We start from the raw sequence: 22,347 nt of genomic DNA, 5'->3' as shown, positions 1-22,347 counted from the left end.
GGTAACAGTTTGATTCAATTTAAATATAAACAGGTGTGTCAAAATTTGGCCAGTACCAGAAATATCACATGGAATCCTTTGTAAATAAATAAATACATCCCAGAAAGTCAAAATGGCCCGTTCAAGAAAAATTTCCCGCTGAACGATGCCTGCTATCCGCCTCCAAAATGATCATATCTTAGAAAGTACTTTAATTTGTTGCACATACACACATATTTGTATGTATTTGTATATATATATATATATATATATATATATATATATATATATATATATATATATATATATATATATATATATTATACATACACATACATATGTGTGTGTGTATTTTCTGTCTTTTAGCTCTTAGGATTTTAAATAAATATTGTTAAATTACCATCAGTTGTTTATTACTACTATTGCTATCGTAACAGTACTATCAGAATTAAAGTTTTTTTTAATTTTATCAAAGAAAATATCCATCACACCATATGTATTTGAAGACTGCTCATAAATCCACTAGTTAGTTAAAGTTATACCATATGATGAATAAAAAAAATGGAAAACTTACCTCCATTTTTTAAGAAATATACTATCTTAAATGGCAAGAGATCCTTGTTCACCTTTGGGAACATTGTGGATTTTCTTGGACCTTCCGGAAAATCATTCACGTTGGCGAATGTATCCCTACCCCAGAACAAATCTTCTGTGGAAGAAAAGGACAGTTATATTCAAATAATCCTTATAATTATTTAATATGTCAAAATATAAATTTATACAAACTACACCTTTATCGTGATAAAATAGCTTTAATTGCTTAGCTGATGGTATAGGCTCTCAAATCATGGGTACATTATTATAAGTTTGTTATTGATTTGCCTTATCAGTAAGTTTTATTTATTTTTTGAAAGCATCGCAATATTTATCACTGAGAAGTTGAACTTTAAAATTTAATATGCGAGTCCTATGCCTATAACATCCCACCCTCTTTTTATAAGATTATCGGCTTCTAAACCTTACCCTTAATATAAAATCAATCCAGATTTTATATTACGGAACAGCGTTACTGAAAGTCTCGAAATTTGTGTTAAAAAATAATGTACTAGAAGACTGCTGACAAACAAAAACAGATACATTTTGTTATTTAATGGTAAGTGTGAAAATAAATGCTACACGATTATAGGCTCCAAATTATGGAGCTTAATTTGTAGTTTTTCAGATCCCTCATGTTAACTACGATCACCTCCGGGACATAAGGCTGTTTAAAAGTATAAATGCTGGTTTGCAACAATTTTTGTGATAATTTTGACTTTCTTATTTCCATTAATTTTAAGTACCGACTTTTGTATGTCTCAATGTAGAAAAAAATTCTTTGTATGCCCCATATTCTATATTTTTTTTCATATGTGAAATTTTTACCTTTCACTCTTCATTCTTATCCACTCCTTGTCCTGTCCCTTCGATTTGGGACCACCTTGACGTGGTGAGGGGGCTCTTGAACCCTAGGAATCTGTTCCGGGTTTGAGTCCAAGAGTCCCATAGACCATTATATATTTTTTTGAATTAATTTTTGTGGAATTTTCCGCTTTTGCTAAAATTTATTGGATCTGATAAACAGGAAAAGATATCATAACTGGGATTGGGTTTATATCCGAAGCTAAATAGTGGGAATTGGGTAGGACCATCAGCTGCCCGATAATGTTCGGACCTGAGAGATATCAGGCGGAACTATTCTTTAGGGCTGGACCACGGATTCCAGGGGGCGTCCGGCTCTGGGGATAGGACTCTCGGCATTCTGTCCGGTTTGCCCATAACACGATTACAGTGGGGATAATAGTATCTCTCGTAATACCTTCGGTCCTAGCAAGCAGGTTTGGCTTACACTTGGGCCACTATAATCGTGTTGTGCCATCCCTGTGGGGTAGGGTAGGGACGCGGACATTTGGGAGTCAGTTCTCACTTGTGCCACTGATGGAAGAATAATCCCCATGAAAGGCAGATATTATCTTTTTAAGGTTTACGGGTTTACTGTTATTTTTTTTACCCCTCTCAAATCTTTATGTCTAACATTTATAAGGATTCGAGTACCCCTGGACCCTCTGATGGTGCTTTTCTGGCACAGATGACGACCTCTGCACCCACCTTGGAAATTGAAATTTCTCCAAATGTTGATGACTTCTCGAAAAATAAATTGACAAAAAGCAGTAATAACAAATATCCTGATCCCCCTCCTGAATTCCCTTCCCCTGGACCCTCTAGCCCTGTGGTGGTCAGCTATCCGTTGAGCACATGCTGGTGCACTGTCCTAAATTTAATCGCCTTAGGGCAAAGTACTTACTAACTGGGAAGACTATTTTAGAAATTTTAAATGATGACGTTGAAGAGGATAACCTTATGAGTTATATGAAAGAATCTGGTTATTTTAATGTGATATGATTTCAGTATATCTAATAAAGATTTTAGTCATGTTTATTCTTATAATTTACTAAGTATATATTTTGAATATAAAAGTTTAATATATACTTATTTTTTATTGTTGGTTCTACCTAATATCATTCTTCATTTTGTACCTTCATATTTTAACACTGAATTTTACTAGTATGTCATCAATCACCTATTCATTATCAATCTTATCTTTAATTTATATATTTCACCTTTATTACGGCGTTGGATAATCCTGATGGGTTCCGGCGCTGGGTCTTCAAGGCCTAAATTTCATAATCAATCAATCAATCACTCCTTGTGTGACACATGTAGTACTTTATTGTTTGGCCGTCTATCGATTCTTTTGACACCTTTCCACATGTGTGTCCGGATACTTTCCCTGCTTCAAGATGTTAGCTGTCAAAACTCGTTTTTCTAATTCCAAAACTCATTTATGAAAACTGAGATTTCTCCGTACGTCTGCCATTAGTGTGTTCTTTGTTGCACGTACAAAAGTGAGCTGGTGCATTGGGGTTTCATTGTCTTTGGCTTTCAGTACTTTAGTAAGTTAATCGATGCTTAAAAAATGATGTACTATATATACCCATAAAAAAGGAAAATCTCTACCTGAACTAAGTTCCATACAGGGACCATAATAATGGCAGCTGTTTTATAGTGGTGAATATTCGTTAGGAAAGATAGGGACTATATTACCAATTCCCATCTTAGCCTCATTGATTCTGCAGACCAACAGTGCTTACACAGCTTACTCAAAGACCATACCATAAAAACCTCACTAATCCAAAGAGGTTGATAGATTGAGCTTTGTTCACTATTTATGAAAGATTTTTGGCATCTTTGTCCATATTGAGAAGCACTATCAAAACTTTACATCGAAAATGATGTTGAATACTTTTGCAATTTTCAGTTTAGTCCAGCATTGTCTTTATATTGATCAGTCAGGTTTTCATGGCAAAGATAAGATTGATCTTCTTTGGACGCAAATTAGATGGGTCATCGAAACGCCACAAATCCAGTTATTTAAATAAAGATATCAACAGCAACTAAGTGTCTGTCCGCCACCTATCACCCTACCTTGTGCATAAGCCACTAAGTAACAATGAAATTTTGATGTAGCTGAGTAAAACCTGCCGTTCTTAATCTTATCTGAAGTAGATGTTTTTTTCTTATTTTTATGTATTTGAATTAACCTGTCGTGTATTACTGTTTGATAATTTAGACTTTTTGTACACAGTGCACTTAAAAGCAAGATTGTGCTGTCCCTCTGTAATACTATATTGATAATATTGTATACTAATCTTCATTTGCCTACCTGGCAATTATTTCGAGTGCTGCATGTCGTCTAAGATTTCTTTTGATTGTTTACCTCAATCTGTTTTATTCCATTACTTTCCGTGAATAATAATAATAATAATAATAATAATAATAATAATAATAATAATAATAATATTATTATTATTATTATTATTATTATTATTATTATTATTATTATTATTATTATTATTATTATTATTTTAATTCCTTGATCTTATGATGACAACTATTAAATATACTTCGTCATTCCGGCTTACCAGTTAATTTATTTTTTCTTACGCGCCTTTTGCGGAGGTAAATAAGTATTAACTGAAATTTCCAATGATATTAATTTCTTAAAATATAAAATTAATTTTCTAGAACACATATAGCGATAGTAAGTGTTAAAGAATAGCCTCACCTGCGACTTCTACTTGCTGAATATTATTGAACTTAAAGTAAATATTACCTTTAAGAAAAATTCTAAATTATTCCTATACAAGAGGTTCTGATACACCTCTGGCACTTATGCTTCTCAGCATAATATAACATTACCCTAATCGGATTAATGATAAGAGAATGCTTATCTCCATGTACTTGTTTACGGTATTTTGCAATGTCATAATTACGATGTCAATCATTATTTCTCATCTCCCGGTCACTACTCAAATTCTACAGTTTAGTCGGCCCCCAGACTTCGCTAAATGGACAACGACATAGTTTAATAGTAGTATAACATCGTATTCTTACATAGAAAGAGAAGATTGTGAGTAGTTTTGACAAAACTCACACACACACATATATATATATATATATATATATATATATATATATATATATATATATATATATATATATATATATATATATATATATATATATATATTTATATATAATATATATATATAAATATTAATATATAAATGTATATATATATATAATATAATATCCACTTCGCGTTGTTTTACTTAATATCACCGAAGGGGAATATCACAGTATATGTGATAAATAGATTGGTACCTAAGTGACTCGACCACTCGGCAGTACTGTCGAGTGGTCGAGTCACTTAGGTACCAATCCATCTATCACATATAATTCCCCGTCGGTGATATTCCTGAAGTACCACGAATTGGTTATTAAGCGACATTTTTGTACCTTTAATGTTTGTATATAAACCACGACGTGATAAAAATACACACACACAATATATATATATATATATATATATATATATATATATATATATATATATATATATATATATATATATATATATATAATATACACATAAACACACACACATATATATGTATATATATACATACATATATATATATATATATATATATATATATATATATATATATATATATATATAATGTATATTTTGCGTAGATGTGTGTATGTTTTATCATTAACTGGCCTTTTACTCGTCCGGGTCTCGCGTATCGTTTTATCATTAACTGGCCTTTTACTCGCCTGGGTCTCGCGTATCGTTTCAAGGTGAAGGGGTTGAGACATACTTATCTCCTGTTGACCTTCATATTGACTCATTATAGATACGTTAATCACAAAACAAGCTTACTCAGTGTCACCACGTCCCTGGCCTGAGAGTTCATTAGAGCTGAACTGGCAGACCTAATGATACTAAGCCAGGCAGCCTCTTGTGTGATCAGTAAAATTCTCTCATACCAAAGGGACCTGTGTTCATTTCTTATGCAGGGACTGCCGGATGGACACGCTCCTTGAAGTCTGTTGTGCCTGCGTTGATCTAGACAGGAGGTTTAGTCACGTAGTTCTAAGTCGGTTTCGGTGGTCAACGTTAGTGTTACAAACTGCTTGTGGCTAGTAACTTCAGCCCAAGAGAACTGGAATCCTAATACAGGTAATGGCGTTGGTTTTATAATGTGTTGCGGTTAATGCTCTTAGTGCTCCTGCTTTATCTAATAACATTGACTGACGAATCGCAAGCTTTGTGAGAACTGATAGCAAGTCTTCCGTAGAAATTAATTCAGCTGTTTCATTGTCGCAATAATTTTTCTAAATTTAAAAGAATGCACTTTTTCATAAATTGTTTTTAGCTAAATTTGTGATTTTCTGGTGTAAAATAATCCCAGGTGACAAATGTTGAACTGCTTATTTTTCGATAAAAGAAAAATCACTTCACAGACCCCCTTGAATACACTGAAAACTTTTCCAGTCCATTTTCTCCCTATTGTTTAGGAAAAGTAATTACGTACAGAAAAAAAAAATCAATCTCTTACCTTTATTATGTGATCTAAGTATCTCGAGTCGCAAAATCGTGTGCTTCTCATTAACACAAGTAGATGTCCATGGGGAACAAAGATGAGTTATAGCCGTCCACAGCTTTGACCCTTATTAAACTACAAAATTTTGTAAATTAAAACTTAACCTACAGAGCCTTCGAGATAAGAGGAGATATCAGAGGTTATCAGTGTTTATCTATAGGTGAAAAAAAATCGATAATTTTAAGATACTGGGAGAATTCCGTATATGTGCATATATATGTGTGTATATGTATATATATATATATATATATATATATATATATATATATATATATATATATATATATATATATATATATATATATATATATATATATATATATATATATGCAATGTGTCTTTAAAAAAGATTTACGAAATTCTGGTTCGAAAGACAAATGTGCGTTCAGTACGCCTATTTCGTTGACAGTATGGAGTGCCTGGGGTGAAGGATGAAAGTGTGTTTTGGCGGTCGTGGAAACTTGTCTATAATAAGAATATTTCGAAAATATTTCTGGTAATGGAGAACTAATCGATGAAAAGAGCTTTTATGTTTGTTACCACAAAGCGCGAAAGGCTAAGTATATGGGTGCATAACCACAGAAGGGGTGTTCATGTTTTTAATATTAATATTGTGTTATTGATTTTGAATCGCCTTTTATTATATCTGGAGGATATTTACATCTGTTCATTAACTCCTTGGAAATAAAAAGGCTAAAAATTTCAAGATAAAATTGGCAATATATAGAATTTTCGTATCAGTACAATAACAAAAAAAAAAGTGATAAACGTAAACAAATGACAGGAGTTTATGACGAGTGGATGAATTTCCTGTAGGAATTATTTGTTGGCAAATAGGTATTGAAAGGAGGAAAATATTTTCATTGGACGATTATCATCATGAATAAGGTTACCAAGAAGGTAGTGAGAGAGGAAACGAGTGTGAATCAATAAAAGACATTTAAGTTAGTAACGGCACTGAAGGTGATCATGTGGAGAGACATGTGTGGTACTTAAACAGATGAAAATGGAAATAGCGAGATTTGCTGAAGTAAAGCAAGGCTTCTTTGTCGATGGATTGTGATTTTCAAGTAGTGCTGAATGCAAAAGTTTCTCAGGAGGCAGATCTGACGATTAAAGAGCCTGTGTGAATTCGAAAAGCTTATGATACTAACATTTGAAGAATGTGAAGTGGAAATATAAGTTTCGTGACTGCGAAGGTGCTAAGAGTTGATTTATTATAAATGAGATGTCATCATAGGTTGGTGATAGTATAATAGAGTGGTTGATCTGGGTCACTGAGATCTGTAAGAATGAGACAAAGAGTCCAAATATAAAGATTACAGAGTATTTTGTCATCTGAAAACGAGGAAAAATAAAAAAAAAGTGAGTTAAGGTGACAAATTGTTACTATATATACCTTGGGAGGTTAATGGAATTTTCTTGACTAAGAAATCAGGACAGTAGTAGGTTTGTTAGGCGAATAATTATGTGGATATGGAAAATGTGGGAACGTATTATGAAAAATAACCGGATGCGTTTATGTTAAGCTTTAGTATAGAATGAGTTTTAGGGAAGAGATATGTATGCAGCTGCCAAAATAAACTTTATACCCTCCTTGTAGATGAACGGCGGTATAGCGTTTCGAGTCTCATGGATGTGTAATCGAGTCCGCATACTTCCAAAGCGGAATTTTTTTCGTATACTTACTTTTGTGATATTAGGTTCCTATTCCGATAACTACAGAAAAATGTTTAGAAAAGACGAAGTGAAGATATCCGTAAGAAAGATATATACTTACAATTGTAAGCTCTGGCATGATGACTCGGTATTCCTTGATTTCGTCCATTAGCGCAACGCCCTGATACGGTTCATCTCGTCCTCAATATATTTGTTGTTCCCGTAAGGGGATAGTCTTGTCAGTGCCGTGCACCTTATGTGGAGTACTGAAGCATTACTGAAGAGTGATTACAGGATCTCTTCGGTCCCTAGCTGCATTCACTTTTCAACCTTTTTATCTCCAAACCCGCTTCTTTCTTCAGTGTTGCTGTCAACACTTCCAACTGTTAGTTCTTAGTGGAACTACGGGGTTTCCTCCCAGTTCCACCCTTAGATCTTTGTATCTCATTGCTCTTATTTTCTGGGCCTTTTATCTTTCTGTTCACCCACGCCAACTCCCTCTTTTCACATTCTTAAGAGCTTAATGGCCGAATGTGCCGTAGTGCCTGTCTCAACACCCTAAATATTATCAGTCAGTATCTGCTGTTCACAGGGATATTTTTACATAACCAAAACTCTAGGTGTCTGAATGGTAGAGTACTGGAATGCGGTTTTAGGGAATATATATGGGATCCAGACCTTACACCCTAAACCCCTTAGGCACACTTTCTCCTTCCACTTAAATCTATTTTATATTGATATCTAAGCCATCTGAATTACCATTATGGCAAGGTTTTACATAGTGCCCCTCAAAGATTTGTCCTTATCAGTATGTATGTCGGCATTGTCTGACAACGATAAACACTTCCGTTATGTGACAGTAAGACTGACGATCAGTCTAACTGAGTAACTTATTTACAGGTCAAAGGTGTCAGTCAAACCTCAAAAAGTTTTCCCCTTCCTTCTTTATAGCTGTTTATTTACTGGAAGTGTATTTCCACTTTTGAACAGCATCTTCTTTGTATGTTTTGCATGCATTTTTTAATCTTACCATTGTAAACAGAAATTGTATTTATGCACCCCTTTCCTTTCAGAAAAAAAAAAAAAATTAAAGTTTTTTTTTTTGCTACGCCGTGTATCTATACATTCATATTTTTGGGGGGACATAAACATTGCTACTTGGAAAAACTAATATCATCCATCTTGGTAGGCAATATTCTCAATAAGATGTTCATATCTGTAATCAGGTAGCTTTAGGCAGAGAGAAATAATAAAACTGGAAAAATTGATTTATTTGAGAATTATATTTATTGGAGAAATGTATTTATGGGAGAGCTGTATTATACTATACCAACAATACCTACATTTTTATCTGCACCAGTGTTCATATTTTGTAAAAGCTTTTTTGAGGCTGAAACTTTTTTATTACACTGGTAAGAGGAGACACCTTTACCTCATTCATGGGGGCTGTAGGTGTCATATATCGGTTAAAAATTTTTCTAATTGATATTTGATATCAAGTGTTTACATATATAAGCACAGCTTATTGGTTTTAAAAATTTGTTATACAGTGATTTTTGAGCCCTGAGCCATCAAACATCGTTCCTACTAAACCAGGCAGTGGCACGAATCCTACTAGTGGAAGTTATTCACGAGCCATATTGAACTAGATAACTTAACGATATTTGTAGCTCTATATATTTATATACATACATACATACATACATACATACATACATACATACATACATACATACATACATACATACATACATATATCTGAAAAACAGTTTTTGAGTTATTGAGTTACTGATTTATTGGGTTTTCTTGTTCACCTTCTACTACAAGTACTTACTCACCACTTCTATATATCGTAATCTAATTTCTTCTTTTTTTTTAGGTTTGACTGAGATTGAACTCAGGTTAATCAGCGACTAAGTTCAGCCACATGAAGATGCTTTCGAAAATCAATAACAAACTTTTGCCATTGAAGGCCCACTTCTTCTTTAAATCTGGAGGTAAGTTAAGTTTATCGAATCGTGACTGGTTTGTAATTTGTGAAGTAGTACAGATATAACTTTACATATGAAGATAGAGCTTTCTTTCTTGCTTCATTATCACTAATCTGTAAAAAAGTTTGGAGGAAACGATGAGTTCTGTAAAATTAATTGTTGCTAAGCATATGTAATGTTGAGCCAGTTCTCCTCATGTTAATGCAAGTAAAGTGTAAATTTTAAATGCAGATAAGGAGAAAAGTGTAGAAGCTTTTGAGATATGTTACACTTCTGCATTGTGAATGGAATGAGAATTGACATTGATTAAAATATAGAAATGAAATAAGGTAAAATAGTCAGTTTAGGTTAAATGGCTGGTGGCAGTGTTATGAGGTGATTTGGTCACGTCCAGGCTGGGTTCTTTGTGCCTCTATTTTTCCATGCTGTCATCCGTTATATTTACTTTCCAATACCGTGTGTCTGTGTGTGTGCGTTGTGTGTGAGAGAGAGAGGGAGAGAGAGAGTTGAGTAATGGGTACCTAATTTTGCTAATGTTTTGACAGGATTGGCGTTCATGCCATTATTTCCAGTAATAGCTCGCCAGAGGGGATTGCCTGAAGAAGGAGTTGGAATAATATGGACTTTAACGCCAATAACAAGCGCTTCATTCAATATTTTGAATGGAACTATGGCAGACAAATTCAAGATTCATCGGTCACTGATGCAAATCAACACTATTATTATGGCTATTTTTATGACTGCATTCTTCTTCATCCCAAAATTTTCCTCTGAACATGAAATCGCGATAAAAGGCTCCCTATCAGTACAGTGCACCGCTAACAGTAACCACTATATTTTCTGTGATGATAATTACAGTGATGTCAGTGTTTACGAAAATGTAACATCGTGTACTGCCCAGAATATTTTCAATACCTCCAGAGGAATGGAAAATTGTCCAATGAAATGTCAAATATCGCCCACTCGTCCACTTGAAGATGTTCAACAAGGGGAAGCATCTCATACTTCCCAGTCTGTGTCTATTAGAATTCCATTAAAATCTTTGTGCGACAGAGGAAAGTGTTCTCATGTAGAATATATTTCGTCTTCTGCATTAGCAAATATGTCATGTGACTCTACATATGATATAACTTGCAATCATTCGTGCCTCAACGATGAGGAATCTAAAGAAATGCCTTTAGACCACCTATTACAGACCAGTGCATTTTGGTTAACCGCTTTTTGTCTCATCATTAGTCAAGGCTCCTTTCTCTCCAGCTCTTCTTTGGTCGACACTTTATGCCATGTTGCCTTGGGGAAAGAGAATCATAAATTTGGTCAGCTAAGAGTCTTTGGTGCGATGGGTCTTGGGTTAATGGGTTTAATTGGCGGGTCATTAGTGAACTACTTCTCCAAGGGCAAAATGGAACCTGACTACACGGCGGCCATTGTAATCACTATCGGTTTTCAGTCCATAAGCATACTCACCACCAAGTGGATAAACGTTACAGTTCCTGGAAAACAAGCTGGATCCTCATCCATCGGAGATGTTCTGTGTTCGTTAAATTTTTGGTTGCTGGGGGTAAGTTTTAAATTCATTTTAAATGATTTTCATGAATAATTGGTTATTTTCAATTAGGACCTTATTCTCCTGATTTCTCCTTGAATCTGACAGCGCAAAATTCTTATAACATTTTCGAAAGTACAAACTATTATTTTGCCATTCTTGTAATGGACTTGTCCTTTCAATTACGTTAACGCTTATATATTATATTATCGATTTTCAAATAATGGATAAATGCTTTTCAATAATAGATTAAATATTTATATATAACTGATAGCATTTTACGAACGTACCAGATAAATAGCCTTATTGCGAAATCCTTTTCCCACATTAGGGAACAGTAGGGGTAACAGGATTGACGTACGGCACTGTTTGGCCATTTGAGTTTATCTACATAAACGAAGTAGCCAAAGTATGGGATCCAGCGTTTGATGACAGCAAACTACTTCAAGGGTTGTCTCTCTTCGTTGATTGTTTCATTGGAGAAGTCCTATTCTTCTTTTTCTCGGGTGAGTAATACTTCAGTAAACACTTGAAAAAGCCCAAATTGTAGAACAAATACATTTAAGAAATCTACATATAGTGTCGAATAGTCATTCACCCTCTTTAGTGTCTCCACAATGAAGATGGAGCACGACGCTCCGAAACTGTCTGTGGATTTCTTAAATATATTTGTTCTTCAGTTTGGGTTTTTTCTTTTCAAATGTCAAAAGTACGATACTGAGCTGCTATCTTAAATAAGCAGTAAATATAATCAAGGATGACTTACTTTTGTTTGTATAATAATCTCTCTACTGAAGATTGCATATAATATAACTTTAAGTTATTGGAGTAATTAGATTAAAAAACAATGAATTTTTGCATAAATCATTCTGCTACACCAATAAAACCTAAAATAACTGAATTTTCATATTTTAGCCCACATCATCAAGAGGATGACAACCGTACACACTTTCTCCCTGACTCTGGCAGCAACAGCGATACGAATTTTGCTATACTCTTTCACAACGAATCCATGGCTGTTCTTAGCAATCCACCTTCTTCATGGGCCGTCTTTTGCAGTTTTCTTTGCCAATATGATAACATCAACTGGTAAAATGGCTCCTAAAGGAGCCCAGGCTACTTTGCAAAGTACTGTCAGTGCGTTTTTTACGCTTGGTAAGTAACATCATTACCAGTGATATTCTATTGCATCCAAATCATTTAAATACCAAGTATTGAGCTTTTCGTCCACAGCCGTTGCCTCCTTCCAATATGATTCGTGATCTAATTCGTTCGTTTGATTTCTTGTCCTTTTCCACAAAATATTCCCAATAAGTTGCTGATTAAAGTCATTAAATTCATCCCCACCTTCCCTTCATCAGAAAATCTTGGATCCTGATTTTTAAATAAAGTACTGCTTCCTCCATTATCTTACGTTATTCGATCAGTAAGTTAAAGTCTTAAGAACCAAACCAAAATTTGGGCAACTTTCTCTGTTTCTGCTGAGCTGCTTATATGCCTGTTTGATTGTACCAGCTCTCTTCTTTTCCATGATATTTCTGTAGTTGTCAGGAGACTTGCATTTGAGTTTATCACCAAGTTTAGCTCCGTAAATTTGGAAAGTTATTACTATTCACAGAAATTATTTATTCGTCCTTCTGTGTACTTGCACATGTAAATGTTAATGTGTCTTTCTTGTCCTGACTAACTTTCATAGTATTTTCATCCTGGCAGCCCCTTGCTATAATGGTTTAACTATGTAGTACCGGCCAGGTTTATCGGTAATGCCCCCTTTCTATTCAGATTTTCAGATTTCATTGAACACACTCCCTGCTAACGTGGGTCTTGTTTTTACTTGCTCTTGTTTGAAACTGTTGTACATCTGTCTCTCTTAGTCCGTATAAGTTATTTTGAAGCTTAATCGGAAAAGACCTTACTCTACATCCTACTTGGACAATGATAATTATTATTAATGTTAAGCGACATTTCCATTGCTTTGACATTTTTCTACGTAATTTTCAGTCACTTAAATTATTTTTTCTTAAGTTATTACCTTTCCGTTTTGTTAACGAAATCTTTCCAATTATTCCCTATGCATTGATCATTTTTTTGTATTTCTCCTCAAAATGTTCCATCAATTGTAAATCAGCAGTAAATTTGTCTGAATATAACCTGTTCATAACAATTCCCGTTCATCTAAGTTGAAACAATGTTGTTCTGGGTGGTTTTTAACTTAGATGACAGTTTTTCAAACCCAGATGTTGAAGATTAAAACTTGTATTTACCACATTCTGAATAATAAGAACGATGCAATTTAAAGATATATAAATTATATATAAAATGTTACTTATATATAAATGCTGATAGCTTATATTTATAAAGGCATAAACAAACATTGATAATAATAAATATTGAGGGAAAAAAGTATGTGCTGTAAAAAGTTTTCTTTTTTCTCGCTATTTTTATCAACGCCTGTTTATTCATATATAAATATAGAGGCTATCATGATTCATATGCCAGTAACATTATATTAACAAATAATCTTCCCTTGAAATCAATTAGGAAGGTCTCTTGGCGCTTTAGTTGGTGGCATATCAATGCGAAACCTCGGTGGATCAAGAACCTATTTCATTCTGGGAATATTCGTCACTTGTTACACGGTTTTCTATGCCGTTCTTACTTGCTTCGTCTTAAAGAGGAAATCTCATCATACAACAGGTAAGACTGTAACTCAGAAAAGCATGTATTTGATTTTTTATATATTGCATATATATTTGGTTTTTATACATTGCGTAAGAAGTAACTAATTTTATAGATTTTGACATTTGAAAACGTCAGGTTTTAGTCATGATTGCATTTTAAGAATGGTTCCTTTTTGTATGTTATACATTTGTATATGTTATATCATCATCTTTATCATTATCATCGTCATCATCATCATCATTATTATTATTATTATTATTATTATTATTATTATTATTATTATTATTATTATTATTATATTAGAACACACTAATCATAAGAGCCACTAAAATTGTGAAGCAAACACACAATGGAGAAAGTGTAAAATATACAGTAAGGTGCAAAGCGCTGTGTACTCTTAAATACGTATTTTACACTTACTTCATGGAAGATTTATTTCACCATCATTATTTTTATTATTTAAAACAGGCGATAATCTGGGTGACTATGAAAATGCAAATCAAGGACGTAGAGAAAATTCAAAGGTTGTTAATGAAGGCGGTGGAAGTGGAGAGCAGATTTCCGGAAGCGTATGTCAGCTGGATGCAATGTCATAGGATTCTCACACGCTGAGAATGTTGGCGTTCGCCTGACGTTCCTGAAATAACTATCTGTGGCCTTTGAAAGTCGCAATAGCTGTTTCTGTGGAGACCTTCAGCGATTGATATAGATGGTATTATGGATTTTATTCTATTCAAAACGAATACCACACATGGGTAAAAAGTAAATTTATTGTTTCTGGCCCACTTACAAATAACATCACTACACGTTGAACCAATACCGAACTCTAAACAGTCACTGAAATACCAAGCGAGGATTATTTCAGTTACCACAACTCACAGATTTTAGCTAAGCTAATAGGCAAAAGACTCCTGCTAAATTCCTTAACATTAAACATTTATTACTATGAAGTTCTTCGATATCGAATATGTTGTGATAGATTCCTAACTTATTTTTCATTATTTCCTTTTAAAACTGTTAAGATCATGCTTGGTTTAGTTCTGTACGTTATATTTTTAGACAGCTATCGGGCATTATTATTACTCATGAAATTTCCGGGTAAATCCTTAGACCATAAGAAATATATTTAAGTTTACGAATAAATACACCTTTACATTTACAAAACCAAGTATTATTAGTCCTATTTTCTTTTTATTTTGGAAGCGTTTCTGTTTAGATCCTTCTCCATTTTCAGTACATAATATACAAAGAGGAAATATAATTTGATTAAAAGATTTTATGATGAAACTGAAGTGTTGCAAGGATCTGAAAGTGGGAGAGCAACCGGTTACCCATAAAGGTGGGTCTGACTACTTGACTGTATTTTCCGTTAATATCTTTTACTTTTGGCAAGTAAGACATGATAGATTTCATGATAAATTTAGAATTAGATACACGAAGAGAACTCACTATGAATATAGCGTTTTGGTTGATGCTCATATATATATATATATATATATATATATATATATATATATATATATATATATATATATATATATATATATATATATATATATATATATATATATATACATACATACGTATATATATATAATATATATATACATATACATATATGTATATACACATTATATATATATACATATATATATATATATATATATATATATATATATATATATATATATATATATATATATATATATATATATATATATATATATATATATATATATATATATATATATATATATATATATATATATATATATATATATATATATATATATATATATATATATTATATATAAGCATTAAGCTACAAACGTTTTTTAATATCAATTCGCTCGTGCCTCGAAATAATATAAAGACTATATGAGCCCACGGGACGGAACTTTTTATTGATAATAAGTTCGTCGTCCCGTGGGCTCGAACCAACGACTGACAAGAGCCCACGGGACTTAACTTATACTTATTATCAACTAAAAATTCCCCTTCGGTAATATATATGAAAATATATTATTTCGAGGTATAGCGAATATGGATATTATAGGATATTTATACTTAATCAAGCACACTTGTACATGAATCACAGTTTGATGTGATAAAAGTATATATATATATATATATATATATATATATATATATATATATATATATATATATATATATATATATATATATATATATATATATATATATATATATATATATATATATGAACTATTACAGTGAATATTCATAACTTTTCACGCCAGGCTACACTTGTTCAGTAAGATATTTTCTTTGGTAATTACTGTATAAGGAGTCTAGAACCAATGGCAAAATTCGCGTTCAATCAAAACCCTGAACCCCGTATTCAGGTTTTTTAAATATAGGCTTTGTAAACTGATTTCAAATTTCTTATATGACTGGCTTATTCTTTTTTAGAGAGAGAGAGAGAGAGAGAGAGAGAGAGAGCTAACTTTAACACGTTTAACATCTCCTGGGTTTTGCTTTAAGGTCCTTTCTCGCTCTGCCTTATCCTCCTTCCTCTTCATTGGTCACTTTCTAACTCTCTGTGCCTAAACAAATAATGTGTAATAAAAAGAATAAGACATTCACGTAAGAAATTTGAAATCAGCTCACAAAGACTATGTTTGAAAAACTCACAAGTAAGGGCATTTGATTGAACACAACTTCCTCCAGAGTGTCCAGACGCCTTAATAATTGTCAAAAACAATGTCTTGCTGAACGAGTGTAGCCTGACGTGAAAAGTTATGGATAATCACTGTAACAGTTCACCAAGCTAAGCGGAATCTATGATGATGGCCAGAGACAGGGCTATGGGATATCAAGTCCTTGGGTGCTGAATATTAAAATATGCTCAAGTGCAACAGAGAAATTGCGATTACAACAATCCCCCTTCTCGGGAATAGGTTGTGTAAGACCAGTCTACCAAGGATCAATACCAGTGTTCAAAATGCCTGGCTACTTCTGTCTATAGGCTCCTCCGAAAACAAACGCATCAGTATGGGCACACAAGCCTTGCGTCTTCAAAAACTTAATTGTTTTATGGCTTCGGTTATTGGAAAGGCAGGAAAACCAATGGAGGTATCTAAAGCTGAGCTGCCGAGGTAGCAACAACAATATCAACTGATTATAACCTCGGAGAAAACAAGGGGAGTGACAGCCATGGTATTATTAGGGTGGAAGAGAAGAAAAAAATCTAATGAAAAATATGTTGATTGGTTCGACTATACCAAAGAGGAAAGAAATGGGGAAGAAGTTAACAATAGTGGAAAAAAGAATTCTTAGCAGGCGAGAAGTTTGCTTTTGAAATGAAAACTGCTTTCAGGAACGAAGGCAGCAGAAGCATACAAATGAGGTCCTGTAAAGGTTTTACATATTCTCTGCCATGGATAGCTGAAGACATACCTTTTTAAATAGTTATTTCATAATGACCATTGAAAAAATATAAAACAGAAGACTAACTTCTCTCTCTCTCTCTCTCTCTCTCTCTCTCTCTCTCTCTCTCTCTCTCTCTCTCTCTCTCTCTCTCTCTCTCTCTCTCTCTCTCTCTCTGCATGTTACTTTCATTTTTATAATTTATACAAGAATTGCATTTGCAAACAAAATACAGCATTCTGTGTTTTCCTTATTGACCATGAAATGAAAATGGACATCCTAATATGAGAAATAATGAAAAATATGGAAAACTCTACAGAGCAAATTAGTTTCCATTTAAAATAATTAATAAAAGTTTACTGCTCTACTAACTCTTCTTGATAAAACAACGTTTATTTATACAGTAAAAATTGTCAACAAATATTACATAGAAAATCAAGGAAACACATTTCTTTGGTAATACTGGAGAGACAATAAGGAAAAAAATATGAAAAAGCTGTTACTGAGTGAATTTTATCCATTTATAAAGTTTGGCTGCTGTAATAATCCTAATCAGATTATCTTTACTAATGAAGCAACCTTCTTGTAAGGTCAATTCGGTAAAGAGTTCTTCATTTATGCATATTGTAAGAAAAATGGAGGGGGAAAATAGCTGTTCAATATATGAGCGAAACTTTACATTGCTAAAATTTATATTTGCTGTTTTTGAAGATATTGTAAACTGGTTATTGTTCTCAGTTTGCGAAAAATAAAGTAATTAATAATATTTTGTACCCCTCTTACTGTCTTATCTGCCAACTGGATTTGATTGTTAAAAAAGCATCTATGAATGGGAACTATACTCAAATGTTTTCGCAGCGTCAGCCCTCGGAATAAAAATGTGGTTTTCAGCACTAATTAAATGTTTTTATGTGCGGCTGGATTTTGCAAACTTTATCAACTCTTCTACCACAATAAAAGAAGAATAAAACGATAACCAAATTACGGTATGATCCCCACATATTAATAAGCAAAACTATTACATCAGTAAAAGTCAAGAATTCGTAGCCAACTGGCAGTTTTAAAGAAAAAGTCATTAACGCTCAGGTGCTGGAATATCCGAAGTTTGTTAATCTCATTATAACTTTATGCACATCGTGCATTGCGTATTGATAAAGCTACCGAAAAACTTTTTTATTCGCTTTACCCAGAGTTCGGATAACTTCGTCGTGTGTTGTAATTTATTTCGAAAAGTATAAATAAAGGGAAATGATCAGCGCAAACGTTTACTAAAAAGTATCAGTTACAAACTAAGGTCTGCGTAACGCGTTGCAGATCATATACTGACTGACATTTTTGTTAAATTTACTTACCTGACCAAAAATAATTGGAAAATAATATTTGGGTTTCTCAGCGTATTTTCTAATATATCATATATAAATTGATATGACTTCCTTTACTGATAAGGAACATCCGAAAGTGAGATGGATTTTGTCTAGATTTCATTATTTCTTATAGTTCTGGAAGCATTAGTATGAATCATTACTTTCAGTCTGACTCTCTTAAATGTCGGACAAATTATGACAGTCTCGTTAGTTCTAGTCACTATTTCACGATTTTTTTGTATTTCTTAACAATACAAAAGTACAGGATGAATATCAACAACGTCTGGAAAAAGCTTTTGGATGCTGTAGAATCTTGATATGTGGTCAAACATCGAAAAACCCTTCATTTTTTACATAACGTGATGATAATGCAGCTTGGGAAAATATGAGCACAACTGTAACTTCATCCGTTTTAGATAAGATTTGTCCTTTTGTTATTTGGGTGAAATTAAAAGCCACATAATATGAGATTTTAGAAATTTTAGAATATAAATTGGAAAAATTTCACCGAGGAACAACATTTCGTATGAATGAAACGAAATTTTGAAATTTGAAATAACATGGGTTGCTAGAGGTTACCAGGATGATATAATCTATTATGAAAGCTAAGTCGGCTTTCATAAGCGGCCCCTTGAATGTAAATGCTAAAATATACAGAAACTTAAACAAAACAGCTATTGCCCTGAAAGAAACAGCTGGATGTTGAACAAGCTAGAGCAAAAAATAAATCTCTGAATACAGGTCAGTTTGCATATTAATGCGGATTTGGCTGCGTATGATTATTCATGAATTGGGAATTAGACACCAGAGATTTATTTTAGTCAGCAGTACATGTACCGAATAGTTGATTTGTTTATTCTTTACACTTTTACTTCAGTAGTTATACAAATCGTTTGAATCATTACTCTAATAGTTGAGTTCCTTCTTAAGACAAATAAAGCATAAAAAGCTTTATGCCATGGTGTCGTATTACATTACACTTAATGAATAATTTTATTGTACTGTAAACGAAAGCAACAGTAATTCATAAATTATTAAGAAAATATCTCTCTTTTGTTTAAGCCTATGCCACGTTATTTGTTGTACTTGTTAAAACAGATCTTGAATAGATAAGGTTGTAAAAGTAATGAAAATTAATGACTTTCAAAATATTCTCATGGGAATGGCAGACAGTGTATTCTAAGGACCATTTTTTTCTTATTCTTTTCTCTTACATACCCGTGATGTGATATATATATATATATATATATATATATATATATATATATATATATATATATATATATATATATATATATATATATATAAACGATTATATTGCCCGCTATAAACTGCGCTAAAAGCACTCAGTTATTTTTTTCAAGAGAAAGAGAGAGAGAAAGAGAGAAGATAATATTAGGCGGAGTAGCATAAAACATAATTTTATGCCACTCTTTCCGTGGAATTTACATAGTGAAAGGACCTGAAAATCCTCCTTCTACATACCGCGTATTATTGCAAAGAACTTTCTCGAATGGTTGTACGCTACCCTTTGCCTTTTTTATGCAAAGGGCTCGGTATGTTGATACAGCTACTTTTTACGCCCACCCACGTATCATATCTACATACATACCCACATACACAAATGCACACGCAAACATGAATCGATACATACACACACATGCATATATATACACTGTATATATATATATATATATATATATATATATATATATATATATATATATATATATATATATATATATATGTTATATGTATATATATAATGTGTGTGTGTATAATTACGCGATTCCATGACATCACGCTTAGATTAAGTTTTATTATCTAATAACCTTCCATGTTTATCAGTATTAGAATCGTTTGAATTACTTTTCATTTTGCCCACTCCTATATGCGTGTGGTGCATTATACCTTTGCTACTATATACTTCCTATATGTCTTCGAAGCAGCGTTTGAATTCCGTTCATTGTTTTACTTATAAAACCTTATTTTTTTAAAGTCATAGACTGTTTCATTATTGCTTGACATACTTGACATATACACTTGAGCTGCGAAAAAGGGACCTTTTTCCTGGCTGAAACCTGTTTCTGGACTTAAACTCACACATTCCTGAGAAAGCTTTGATTACAGAGTGTAATTTTTGCCATAGATAATACTACCTCAGTACTGTTGCATAGTAAAACATATATTTGCATCAGTTCAAATATTTGTCGCAAGATTCATCTAAGTTTTCAATAACAGCCAAAATCAATTTTGAGTGTAAAATATGTATGCATTAGTAGGCAACAGTTTATGATGCGAGTGTAGACAAAGGCATGGTCAACTACTAACTGACTTATTAATTATCACAGAATTCTGACAAGACATTGGTTTCCATGAGCGGAAAAGTAGTGTAGGTCATTAGAACAAGAAGGGCACAATTTTATGATCAGTTGCGTTTTCTCTCACCTGAAAAATACCAAATAATTCTTTGCCCAACATGAGGAGAGTTTTCTAATACATATGGCTCGAAAGTCTGGCTCGTGATTGATTTTTCTTTTACAAATAAAATACTGTAGTTCTTGAAAATACATACAAATCACTGATTCAACCGTCAGTCATCGATCTGTGTTTTCTAGGGAAACCCGGCGTTCTACGGGGGGTCGTGTTTCGTTGTTTTGGATGGCGAGCTCCCGGAGGGCCTTGCAGTAGATCACACAATAAAAGCAATTTTTGCATGTCATCGTGTCATACTTTTTGTTGGGAAAAAGTTTATAATATACAACGGTCATACCCTCATGATTCCTGCTTCAAAAAGTTAGATCTGTTTAATTTAAATATGAAAAATGTGGTTCCTCTAGAGAAGTATAACTTCAGAAACAAAACATTTATCATTTACATTCTGACTCGTGGATGAAGTTTCTTAAGTTACAAACTTTTTATATGACATTTGAAGCGGTTCGGCTGACCTGCCACTTTCAAATTATAACAGTGGCTCAGAACGGAAAAAGATTTTAGAGGTCAATGAATAATCTGACTGTAAATTTTTTTCCTTAGCTGCTATTGTCCAACGTCTTTATACTGAAAATGTGCCTTTTCAGTCGTAACGGTTCATTTGTTTAAAAAAAGTCACATAAAACTTATCGCTTCTTTGGGTAAAATTCTTTACTCAAAAAAAAAAAAAAAAAAAAACATGCATTCTGCATAAATAATTCTAGAATTTGTTCACACAGATATAGTCTCTATCAGTAAAGATTTTAAAGACTCTCTTTCTTCTTCCAAAGTAATGTTTACAATCATAAAACTAGTGAATATAAATACACAGAGAAATATATGTAATTTTTTTCATCCACCAGTCTACAAATATGTACTAGAAAACTTCCTCGTTTTCATCCCTGAAACTTTGGAATGTGATCACATAGCTATTTCATCTAACTTTCTAAACTCAATTTCCCTTTAGTAGATGTTAGCTTTGCCAAAGCCCATTCAATTCCTTACTCAATTCTGTAGATAAAAAAAGTCTATCGTAAGAAAAACTTTATCCATTATTGCTGCATTGCCTTTAAGTTTACACAAAATGATCGTAGGTTTCGTCAGGTCACTTTCCCCCAGTATAAAGTTTAAGTCTTGTCTGTGTGAAGAGTTTGCTGCTACTTGCGTAAGCTATGCTGGGACAATACTGCTTTCAAATCTGATGTGTTTAATTT

At 33.0% G+C, this 22,347-nt stretch overlaps 2 protein-coding genes across 5 annotated transcripts in view; one reads left to right on the top strand and one right to left on the bottom strand.

Annotated features, from left to right (window-relative positions):
- The window catches only part of LOC136849046 (major facilitator superfamily domain-containing protein 6-like), a 14,034-nt gene extending 7,909 nt beyond the window's left edge, over positions 1–6,125 (bottom strand). Inside the window, exons 1-2 of the mRNA XM_067121939.1 lie at positions 5,985–6,125; positions 554–688 (exon numbers count right to left, since the gene is read on the bottom strand). Of these exons, the coding sequence (XP_066978040.1) occupies positions 554–617 (64 nt within the window). The 5' untranslated portion in view covers positions 618–688; positions 5,985–6,125. The remainder of the gene's footprint in view (positions 1–553; positions 689–5,984) is intronic.
- Positions 1–15,071, top strand: part of LOC136849044 (major facilitator superfamily domain-containing protein 6-like) — a 725,072-nt gene extending 710,001 nt beyond the window's left edge. The window contains exons 1-7 of one of the 4 annotated variants that reach the window (XM_067121937.1): positions 4,385–4,486; positions 9,568–9,685; positions 10,225–11,240; positions 11,557–11,731; positions 12,141–12,380; positions 13,767–13,922; positions 14,376–15,071. In XM_067121937.1, the coding sequence (XP_066978038.1) occupies positions 9,616–9,685; positions 10,225–11,240; positions 11,557–11,731; positions 12,141–12,380; positions 13,767–13,922; positions 14,376–14,503 (1,785 nt within the window). In that variant the 5' untranslated portion in view covers positions 4,385–4,486; positions 9,568–9,615 and the 3' untranslated portion in view covers positions 14,504–15,071. Of the gene's footprint in view, positions 1–4,384; positions 4,487–5,314; positions 5,606–9,567; positions 9,686–10,224; positions 11,241–11,556; positions 11,732–12,140; positions 12,381–13,766; positions 13,923–14,375 lie in introns of those variants that run through there. The other 3 variants (XM_067121938.1, XM_067121935.1, XM_067121936.1) reach the window with 3 other exon arrangements.
- Positions 15,072–22,347: the final 7,276 nt, after the last annotated feature.

Source organism: Macrobrachium rosenbergii, chromosome 20 (genome assembly GCF_040412425.1).
Source record: "Macrobrachium rosenbergii isolate ZJJX-2024 chromosome 20, ASM4041242v1, whole genome shotgun sequence".
NCBI lineage: Eukaryota > Metazoa > Arthropoda > Malacostraca > Decapoda > Palaemonidae > Macrobrachium > Macrobrachium rosenbergii.
This window is presented reverse-complemented; position numbering and strand designations above follow the sequence as displayed.